General features: G+C 27.3%; 1 protein-coding gene across 1 annotated transcript; it reads left to right on the top strand.

The window, feature by feature from the left end:
- Nucleotides 1-8734: 8734 nt before the first annotated feature.
- LOC106761187 (putative cyclin-A3-1) lies at nt 8735-10713 on the top strand. The gene has a single exon (XM_014644713.2). The coding sequence runs from the start codon at nt 9029-9031 to the stop codon at nt 10016-10018; it is 990 nt and encodes a 329-aa protein (XP_014500199.1). The 5' UTR covers nt 8735-9028; the 3' UTR covers nt 10019-10713.
- The last annotated feature ends 1531 nt before the right edge of the window (nt 10714-12244 follow it).

Here is a 12244-nt window from a genome sequence, read left to right as displayed (position 1 = left end):
GTTGTTTGGCAGTGGAAAATATGGGATTCCAGTGTCCACCATATGCAAGTCAGCAATCTTGGCTTTTGTCTTTGTGCACTTCTGTAGAAAGTAACCTTATATGAACCTTATGTGGCAACTGTAGTTATCTTTAGTCTATTTGGGTGTCCTTGTGTGTTAGTTATTACCAATTGAAAGGTGGGAAATAATTTGGAGAATACCATCACTTCTTCAGCTTCTACACCAACTACATACTACAATGAATGTCAAATCTTTACCATTAATTGTTTAAGATTATAAATTATCATATTTATATTATAACTACTTTGTTAGTGTGCCTAAATGTAGTGATTTTATAGTATTATTAGTCAAATAGGAATTACTTATAATATGATTCTAATTTAAATAATTTATTGCCATGATCATTATTATCTTTCTGTTGTCACGTTCTTATAATAATAATAACTGATTTCCAAAATTTGTTAAATCTTTATATATATATATATATATATATATATATATATATATATATATATATATATATGATATACCTTGGTATATAAAAGTTAGAAATTGATTTGGTGTCTAATTATCTCTCTCCTATACTGAATGTATCTGATTTGGATATTTTGAATTATATAATTTAGAATTAAAAAATAATATTTTTACTTGTACAAGTTAAAATGTAAATTTATATTCTAAATTATATAAATTTGTAATATAAATTTATACTTTGATGGTATAATAAGTAACATAAATTCAGAATATAATTTAAAATGTTAAAACATTATTTATTATATAATCCATAATCTAAAATTTTATTTTAGAGTATATAATTTATAATATAAATTTGAAAAATAATCTAAAATATAAATTACATTTTTGAATTGTATAATTTGTAATATAAAATTGTAGTATTGATAGTACAAGTATAAATGATAATTTAAGATTTGAATTATGTAATCCATAATATCAATTTCCATTACATATTTTAGCATCATTATTAATATAAATCTACATACACTTTTTTTTCCTTGTCTTGTTGCTTTTGAAAAATATCCGAGTTAGAGATTTTAGTGTTGTCAATAGAGCTATCAAAATGGATAATCTGGTTCGACCCAACCCAACTCAATCTGACCCACTATGGGTTGGTTACTTAATGAGTCAATCCAATCCAGCTCATTTATTAGCTAACCGAAAAAAACTTGAACTTGACTCGTCCCACCACGGGTTAGTAGGTTAAACGGGTTGACTCATTGATTCACTTAACTTTTTTTCACCCTTTATTGTTATACATTCTAAGCTATCAAACATAAAATCTTGCCAATTTAGTTTAAAGAGACATACACAACAGTTTGACCAAGAAACTACAAATTTCTATTAATTAAAAAAAAAAATAGCAGATGAGAACTTTTGGATAGACAACAGCACAACACAGTAAAAAAAGCTCTACTGTGAAGTAAAGGTTGTGCGTTTTGAATAATTAATTTGATTTCAATAAAAAAAAATAGGATTTGAATAATTAATTTGATTTCAATAAAAAAATAGGTAAGTTGGTGAGCCAACCCGGGTGAGCCAAGTTCTTAGCGAGCCGGTTCAAAATTGACTCGCATCAAAATGTTCACATTTTTTTTCAACCCAACCCGGCTCAAACCCGTGGTAAGTCGGGTTGGCTCACGGGTTTCAACACATTTTGATAGCACTAACTGTCAAAATGGATTGGTTTTTAAAATTTCAATACGGGTCAATTTTGAATCCGAGTCACTAAGAACCCGACTCACCGAGATTGAATATGTAGTAAGCTGAGTTGGCTCACCAACCCACCTAACTTTCTAACAATTACTTTTGTTGGGTTAGTCATTTTACAAAATATTGTAATAGAAACTCGAGTGAAATTCTTTTTGTATTAAATAATTAGACAACATAAAAAATCAACAAATTTATATTTAACAACTCCACTTTTATGCAAAAACAAATTTGAACAAAATTTTGTGAACGAAATTTTGTGATATCTTTGTGTGAACGAAATCTTATGTTTGATTGATGAGAAATCTAATTTAAGACCTTTCCCATTTATTTATATTTGAATTAGAAAACTTTTTTTTAATAGAAAAAGAAAAACTTGTAATTAAGTGAGATACTAAGCCAACTCGTTTAACTCACCAATAGGGATGACAAAAAAACTCATGCCCGCGGGTATTTGCGGATTAAACCCATTGTGGATAGTTGGTATCCGCGGGTAATAGGTACCCGCAGGTAGCGGGTTTTTCAATACCCGCTCGTTATCAGGTCAGGTTTGGGTACTACATTATCCGTACCCGTGGGTACCCGCTACCTGCCCAAAAGTTGAAATTACCTTTTTATCCTTAGTTTAAATTAGGTTTTATGATTTTAGCTCTAGTTCTTTTCCTTATAATACATCCCCCGTTCCTCTTTACAGCCTCATGTGTGGACCGTGCAACTCCAACGAAGATATTAAAAAAAAAAAAATTCTCGACCAGGACGCACATTGCACAGTATTTCTAAATCTCTTCCAATTACTTCTTTTCGGTAGGGTTTTAGGTTTGGGGATTTAGGTTACTTTGTGTTTAGGGGTTTTAAAAGTATTAGTGTCTAAGTTGGAACATTGTTTAGATGGAATTCTACATTTTTAATTCTTCAAGTAGTCATACAATACAAAGATGTATTTGATCGTTTATCACAACAAGAGAGTCAATATAAATTTTTTCCTAACACACATGATTGACAAATGACAAATGAAATTTGCCAAAAGATGGAAATATTTTATGATGTGACACTCTTGTTTTCTGGTACCTCTTATCTAATTGCCAACATTTTTTTTTTCCAAAGGTATGTGGAATTAAGTTGGCTTTGATGGAATGACTTAACTCTCCCAATTCTATTATTCACCAAATGACTAAATCTATGGTTTTAAAGTTTAAAAAGTATTGGAGTGTGATCAATGGAGTGATGACTATAGATATTGTCTTAGATCCTAGGTACAAAATTGATTTGTTGGATTATTTTTTCCCTCAAATATATGGCAACGAATCTAATTGTGAAATTGAAAAGGTGAAGATTCTTTTTAAGGACTTGGTAAGAGAGTATGAAATGTGCATGAAAGGTAAGAAGTCAGTTTCTTCATGTCAAAATTCGAACATAAATGTAGGCCAAATTGTTGATGGAAGAAAAGATGCTTGGAGGAGAGATTTTGCAAAACTTCAGATTGCAAAGAAAAATGAACCATCAAATTATTAGTTAGAACTTGATTATTACTTGGAGGAACCGACACTACCAGATTCAGATGAAGAATTTAACATTTTAATTTGGTGGAAAACTAATGGATTAAAATATCCAATCTTACAAATGATTGCAAGAGATTTTCTAGCCATTCCTATCTCAACAGTTGCTTCTGAGTCTTCTTTTAGTACTGATGGTCGATTTCTTACTCCACATCGGAGTAGACTACACCCAGACACTTTAGAGGCATTGATGTGTGTTCAATATTGGCTATGGAGTGACATACAAGGTAATTAAATGAACAATTCAAATTACATATTTATATTCATTCAAGTGATTGGCTATGACAAATGAATTTATTTTCCTTTTTCAGGTTCTTCAAAATTGTAAGTGGATAACATGAAGCTTAATACAATACTAGAGGAGATACTTGATGATGATGTTAGTAGTTTTGTTTATAATATTTTAATCTAATTTTGTTAATAGTGCCACTTTGTCATTGATTGATGACTTTTTTTTTTGTATTTATCTTGGAGTGTTATTTTTAGAACAATTATTTTAGGTTTTAATTTGTACTAATTTGAATTAATTTGTATTAATTTGAATTATTTTTACTATTAATTTGAATTTAAGTTTTAATTTGTACTAATTTGAATTAATTTGTATTAATTTGAATTATTTTTTCTATTAATTTATATTAATTTGAATTTAAGTTTTAACTTTTATTTACTTATCTATTGACTTTACTTGGATATATTTTTTAAATATTATTTGTATTTTTTTTTTTGCAATTTAATTTGGATTTTTTCATTTAAAAACTTATAAAATAATTTTTTTAAAATATTCACGGGTTGAAAACGGATACCCGCGGGTTGAAAAAAATCCACGGGTTTTTTTAAGGTGGGTATCCAGTGGGTAGCAGGGCAAGTAGCAGCTACGGGTAGACACTATCTGTGTCCGATCCGACCCGTTGTCATTCCTACTCACCAACCCATTGTGGACCAGGTTGAGTTAAAAAATTTTCGATTCACTAATAAATTGGATTAGATTGACTCACTAAATAGCTAACTCATAGTGGATCGGGACGAATGGAGACAAATGACCTGTTTTAACATATTCGTTATGAAAATGTCAAACCTGACTAAAGCTTTGAAATTTTTAATAAAGCCATATAATAAATAATTCATAATTTGTAATTCCCTCACCAAATCATTGGAATTGAGTCATCAATTTCTCATTTAATATTGATACGTTTTGGAATTAGGTGTGTAATTCACTTTCTAGATTGGTATGTTTGATAAGTGGGTTAAATATGTTTTTGGTCCCTTAACTTTCAATGAAAATTGGAATTAGTCTCTCCTCAAAACTTTGGCCGAATTTAGTCCCCCAACTATAGATATGTATGAATTTAGTCCTTTTAACTAAATGTTGTTAGGTTTATTTGATGTTTCAAGCATGTTTTATGATAGCATTTGAATTTTTTGTACTATTTGACACATTTTTGCTTCAATATTAACTGAGAAACACATTTGAAACATCAATACGTTTTGGTTAAAAGGACTAAATTCATACATTTCTAAAGTTGGAGGACTAAATTATGCCAAAGTTTTGAAGATGGACTAATTCCAATTTTCACTGAAAGTTAACTAATCAAAAACATATTTAACCCTTGATAAGTTACGTAAAGGTTAGATATCACAACGAGTTAGGTAAAACACAAATAATATTTATTCATTATTGGATTCGTCGAGAAATACTTTAAAATATGCATATATTTCATGAATGTTTAATAAAAGATATTTTATAAATTTTTAAAATAAAATCTAAATAAAATTAAAAAAATTAAATATAATATTAATTAAATTAAATATAAATTAAAATTTAAGTTGAATTATATTTAACATAATAAATTGTAAATTAATTTTAATTTTAATTAAATTTAACTTAATAAAATATAAATTAAATTTTAGTTTAATTTATTGAGATAATTGTGTATATGATAGTTTAATAATATGATACTTCCGTTATAAACAAATATTAAAATATTTATTATTTATTATATAATAAATATATGCAAATACTAATTATTTAATGCGAATTATATTAATATAATAAATATATGTAAATACCTATTATTTAATGTAGATTTTATTTGCAGATGTAAATAAAAATACTTTTGTCATTTTTAATAAAAATTAATTTTGTTCCATTGTAGAATGGAACAACTTCTTTTAGTTTCATACATGGCAAAAAGAGAATAATAATATTATTAATAATAGCATGACAACGTTATTATTGTTAAAATCTGCAAATATCTTTGGATATCTGCATATATATATATATATATATATATGAATACCTGCAAATATTTAAAAAAAATATATATTAAAATAAAATTTAAATAAAATTACAAAAATTATATAAAATATAATATAAATTAAAATTTAATTTTAATTAAATTTAACATTATAAAATATAAATTAATGTTAATGTTAATTAAATTTAACTTAATAAAATATAAATTAAATTTTTATTTTTTGTAAATAACATATATACTCGCACATGACCTATTTATAAGTGAAGTATTTACAAATTGCGAATAATAAATATCCTCGAATATCAATTATCCATTAAGAATTTTATCCACGAATATTTGCGTACGGAAATATTTTTACCATCCTCATTAATAATCAAACTTGCTGATCTGGTTTCTATTTCCAGCAATGGAGATGCAGGCTTCCAGCAATGTAGGTACGGCGCCACTGAAAATTGAAGAATTTTAATCTAAGGTAGTTAGGTCATTTTCACATGACTATGGGTGGGAGAAGAAAATATAGGGTACAGAAAGAAGGACCCTCGAAGAAATTCGGGAGGGAAATAGGTTTAATAAGCTTTTTTATATACTGCAAATTATTTTTAATACATTCTAACAATTATTTTTACAGACTATTGGTCTTGATCTTTTTTATTTTAAAAAAATTATGGATTTTGCAATAAAGTACCAACGAAACTCAAAACTAGTACAACTTTTAGTTTAAATCATATTGAAAATCAAATAAAAAATAAGAATCATTGTAAATTTAATAGTGATAAATTGGACGAATATTTTTTTTATTGAAATGTTAAAGTGTTTACAAAAATCAACATTATTAATTGATTAAGGACGTAATTGTAACGATATATATATATATATATATATATATATATATATATATATATATATATATATATATATATATATATATATATATAGTTTGTTAATTTTCGTAAAATGATTTTTCAGTTGGTACATTTTAACAAAGTGTATCAAATTTTAAGTTACAAAAATATCTCTATTTAAAAAAAAACATACTTTAAATATTAGGGTATTTTAGTAATTTTAAAATTTAATTTAAATAAAAGATAAAAAAAGTAGTTATTCATTAATTATTTTTTAAAAAATAAAATAAAAAGAAAGGTAGTTATTTTACACTACTTAAATAATATTTTTAATTATAATATTTTTAAATAGATATAATTTTTATAGTTATGTTGTTTTTTTAAAATGGGTGGATCATATCCATAGACAACATATTTTCCATGACTTAAAGATAGTTGTTTTTTAACCCGGGTTTTATAAACCCCCGGTTCTATAAATTCAGAAGGGTTTATATATATATATATATATATATATATATATGGAGTTTGCTAATGTACGTAAAGTAATTTTTCAGTTGGTACATTTTAACAAAGTGTACCAAATTTTAGGTTACAAAAATATCCCTATTTAAAAAAAACATACTTTAAATATAATGATATTTTAGTAATTTTAAAATTTAAATTAAATAAAAAATAAAAGAAGGTAGTTATTCGTTAATTGTTTTTTAAAATAAAAAATAAAAAGAAAAGTAGTTATTTTCCACTATTTAAGGAATATTTTTAATTATAATATTTTTAAATAGATATAATTTTTATAGTTATGTTGTTTTTTAAAAATTGGTGAATCATATCCATAGACAACATATTTTCCATAACTTAAAGTTATCTTTTGCAATTTTTATTTCCATGATTTTATAGAACCCGTCTGGATTTATAGAACCCTTCTTGGTTTATAGAACCCGTCTGGGTTTTTAGAAGCCGTATGGGTTTATAGAACCCGTCTCAGTTTATAAAACCCGAGTTAAGAAAACAACTACCTTTTATTTTATTTTTTTTAAAAACAACTACCTTTTAAAAAATATATAATAAAAGCTAATAACTTCCTAGACCAATCAGAATTTTTCATAACCACCTTTCATTTTTTATTTTAAATTAAATTTTAAAATTATTAAAATACCCTTGGATTTAAAGTTGTTTTCTTTTTTAACAGGGACATTTTTATAACCTAAAACTTGGTACACTTTCCTAAAATGTACCAACTAAAAAATCACTTTAAGTAAATTAGCAAACCCATATATATATATATATGGGTTAAATATGTTTTTAGTTCCTATACTTTGGATGATTTTGGTTTTAGTCCCTCGTTCAAACTAAGGTACAATTTAGTCCTTCAACTTTAGAAAACTCTGGTTTTAGTCATTTTTACTAAATTTTTTTAACTTTATTTGCTATTTCAGACGCGTTTCTCAGTTAACATTGAAGCAAAAATGTTTCAAATAGTAAACAATCCAAATGTTACAATGAAACGTGTTTGAAACAACAAATAAAGTTAAAAAAAATTGATAAAAAGGACTAAAACCAGAATTTTCTAAAGTTGAAGAACTAAATTGTATCTTAGTTTGAAAGAGAGACTAAAATCAAAATCGCCCTAACATCTAAAATATAAGGACTAAAAACATATTTAATCATCTATATATATAGTTAAGAGAATAAAAAAATAAAGTAGAACTAATTTTTTAGCTCTAAAGTAAATTGAAAAGAAGATACTTGATTCGGTCAGACGTTTTATGGAGGTGTGATAGTGAAATTATTGACAAAAGTTTTACCTTCTCTGATAACTTGGATTTAACTTGTTTTAATTCTTATAGACGTATTTTACGAAATTAAAGACTTTATAAATTTGATTAATAATTATTTTAAACACTCATCTTATTCATGTTTATAGAAACAAAAGCAATTACATTTTTTAACATGATAATTTTTTTATGAATATTACCGACACAAAATAATATAAAAAAGTGATGAAAAAAATGTTTTAGAATAGTGAAATCGTATGTAATTTTTTTCTCAATAAAATTTATAGAAAATTTTCACTGGACATCCCTAATTTTATTTTATGATAGATTTTATGCACTTTTATATATGAAAAAAAATTAACAAATTTAAATTATATTTTAATAAAATATTAAAAAACTCAATAATTAAAAAAAAGAAAATCGTACATAGTTGAATAGAAAATTTGTAAAATTTCACACTCAAAATTTTCAATGTTACAGTACAAACCAACCTTTAAATAAAAAATATTGATATTATGTAATCTTCCTAGAATATTTCCTATTAATGTCATTGCACATCATTTTATCAGCAGAAGGCGGAAAAGAAGCCCGCCATGTGAAAATTCTCTTCTATTCTTAGACAAACCCTAAATCACACTGTACCTTTGAATTTGGAACCAAAACGAAATCTCGAAATTTTCAGTAACGCCAAATCTCGAAATTTTCAGACACACTGATTCATTTTCGTTTTAATTTTCGGACCCTCCTTCTCTTCTCTATCCATTATACATAAACATGGCAACAATCTCTCTTCTGCACCCAAGACTTCAAACCCATCTTCTTCCATCTGTGCATTCTTTCCCTCTCTTCCAAATTCATACCACAGAAGGAACAAGATGGAGACTCGTGCCGCCTCAAAGAGAAAGGCAAACGCTATGGTCTTGGTCCAAAAACAACACCCCAAAAGGCATAGGGTTTCTTTGGTTCAAAATCCTCCCAAAGAGAAATTGCAAGGTGTGAAGAATCCCAATGCAAAAAAGCCATCTTCCACAACCCACCGCTCTTCTTCCCTCCATGTCGATGAATCCCTTTTTTCCCATGTCTATGAGTATCTTCATGAAATGGAGATGCAGAAAAAGAGGAGACCAACTGTTGACTACATTGAGAAAGTTCAGAAATTGTTTACACCAACCATGAGAGCAATCTTGGTGGATTGGTTAGTAGAAGTGGGTGAGGAGTACAAGCTTCTTCCAGACACTCTTCATCTCTCTGTTTCATATATTGATAGGTTTTTGTCAGTTAATCCGGTGACTAAATCCAGACTTCAGTTGCTGGGTGTTTCCTCCATGCTTATTGCATCCAAATACGAGGAGATTGACCCACCTTGTGTGAACGATTTCTGCAGCATCACTGATTACACATATGACAAGGCAGAGGTTGTGAAGATGGAAGCCGACATACTGCAGTCACTGAAGTTTGAAATGGGAAATCCTACTGTGAACACTTTTCTCAGAAGGTTTGCTGATAATGAAATGACTCCAAATTCACAGATTGAATTTTTGGGCCGCTATCTTGCTGAGTTAAGTTTGTTGGATTATGATTGTTTGAGATTTTTGCCTTCTGTTGTAGCAGCATCTGCTCTATTTCTTTCTAGATTTATTATCTCGCCTGAAGTGCATCCATGGACTCCTTCTTTGAGTCAATGTTCTGGTTACAAATCAGCTGAATTGAAAGAATGTGTTTTAACTTTGCATGACCTGTACTTGTTACGAAAGGCAGCATCCTTCAAAGCTGTCCGGGATAAGTACAAGCAGCAAAAGTTTAAATGCGTTGCAAACCTGCCTTCCCCTCCTTATGTACCCAGTTGTTACTTTGAAGACCAGTGATGTAGCAAATTTTGTGATGAATATATCTCAGTTGCTATCTCTTAAATCATGTTTGATAAAGCACATGGTTTGATCATGATTTGAACAGGCCTGACTTTTCGAAATTTGATGCACATATTTGTCTTTAAATTGCAAGAGCGTGAGTAGCCAAGATATCAATGTTAAATACTCAATTAACATCTTAGATTGTACAGCTTTTTACAATCATGATGGTTACTGCTGAGCAATTATGACAGTCTTTCCATAACATGTATTAGGAAAATTATGGTGTAGGATGATGTGAACATTGCATAGAATTTTATATGAGCAAAGTTTGTGAAGAATCTTGCGAGATCTCTTTGACATCCTTGATCCAAGTGATGGTTGCAATCTTGCGAGAGACTTACTGCTTCAACCAATAAGAAAAAGGCTTTTACTGTGCTTCAAGACAGCAAATCAGAGGTGTTTATCTTGGGATTTAAGAATGTTGTCATCAATAAATTTGAATTTTGTTCATCATCTGTCAAGCTGTGGTCATGGTGTGAAGGAATTTTAGATGCAGAGAATGTAGGAAAGCAAACATAAGAATTTTTGTTCAGAATATCTTTCTGGTTTGTCGAAAATGTCCTATTCTTTAGGGATATTTATTAATATTTGTTCTTTATGAATATTATATCAATACAAATAATACGAGAAAAATGATTGAAAAAATGCAACGACTTATTTCATCCATCTATTCTAAAGTTCTTAAGTTGATTTTGATATCATTTTATTCTTCCAGTGAATTTATTCGAAAGAATAGATACAAAAGAAATTAAATTAATGTACTTCTACACATAGATTGATTAAACTAATTAAATAATAATAAGACAAATTCTTAATTGAAGAAAGGAGTATATTCAATAAAAAATATACTTTATAAGAGTTTATTTTAATTTGTAAATTTGTAAGAGTTTACTTTATAAGAGTTTATTTTAGATGAAAAAAATTATATAAATAATATCTTAAGTCAAAATAAGTCTACAAAATTATATAACTTTAAATAAATAAAATTTATAAATATATTGTTCATAAAAATAAATGTTGTAAAACATAAATATAGTCATTTTTCTTAATTTTTCTCCTTTTTCAAGCTTGCAGAATCATTCCAAACTAGTGATTCTATATTATTTTACCGATTTCACAGTCAATTTTACCGAGTTTATGTAGAAAACAAGTTTACTTTCGAGTTAATTCAGAAACGTGTCTGGAAACCTAAACTTGTAAGAGTTTACGAGTTATAACCATGATTTTAACACTGACAAACTTTTTCATAATAAATTTCTAGGAAAGAAAAATAATAATGACGAAAAAAATCTATAGATTAAAATTAGGCTATATAAATTAATCTTTTAAAGTATAAAATAATTTCTATAAATAAATTTATACAATTTTAAATAATATTATTTTTCCTTTTTTTTTTAAATCTTACTGAAATTTTGTGAAACAGCATTAAGAAAAAGAACAAATCTTATATAACATGTATCTGGCATGTCCGTAGAATACTAATATGACAAGAATAGTACCACATGTTCAGTAAATTATCTTAACACAGTAATGATGATACTTTTGCCAACATGAATTCTAGAGTTAAATGTTTATAAGTAAAGGTCTTTTTGTCTGTCACGGCTATTCTAAGTTTAAACCTTTTTTTCTTTAAACTCTTTTTTGTTTTCTAATTTCTAAGTTAAGTTCTGATGTTCAGTTTAGTTTTTGTTTTTAAAAATGTCGATCTTTATGATATAAAAAATGTATCAAATCAGTTTTATTCGTTAACAAATCACAAGTTTTTCATTAAGTGATTTGTTGTTCATAACACCTTTCGTTAACATATCACAAAATATTGGATATCTAGGTATGAAAACTTGTGATTTATTGTTCATTAAGTGCTGCCATGAAGACTGATTTGATACATTTTTCAAATCATAAGGACTAAAAGTTAAAATTTTAGAAAATGAGAACTAAACTGAACATAACTTAATTTAGAGAAAAAAAAAGGGTTTAAACATTTTTTATATGCGACGGTAACTTACCTGATGACTGATTTTCCAATCCATAGAAAAGCTATGCAACACACTTCAAGTACCTCGATGACAGCAGCCAAAGACCCCAACTAGTATTATTATTTAAAGGAAAATGACATAGTCAGTCCATGATTTATACAGGACAAAATTCCATAATAAACTATTTCTCAGTACAAACATTGTC

This window comes from Vigna radiata, chromosome 5 (genome assembly GCF_000741045.1).
Source record: "Vigna radiata var. radiata cultivar VC1973A chromosome 5, Vradiata_ver6, whole genome shotgun sequence".
NCBI lineage: Eukaryota > Viridiplantae > Streptophyta > Magnoliopsida > Fabales > Fabaceae > Vigna > Vigna radiata.
Note: the sequence above shows the minus strand (reverse complement) of the source record. Positions and strands in the feature narration are given on the sequence as shown.

What these genes read in the sequence shown, in the direction of transcription:
- LOC106761187 (XM_014644713.2), top strand. Translation starts at nt 9,029, where the DNA reads ATGGAGACTCGTGCCGCCTCAAAGAGAAAGGCAAACGCTATGGTCTTG.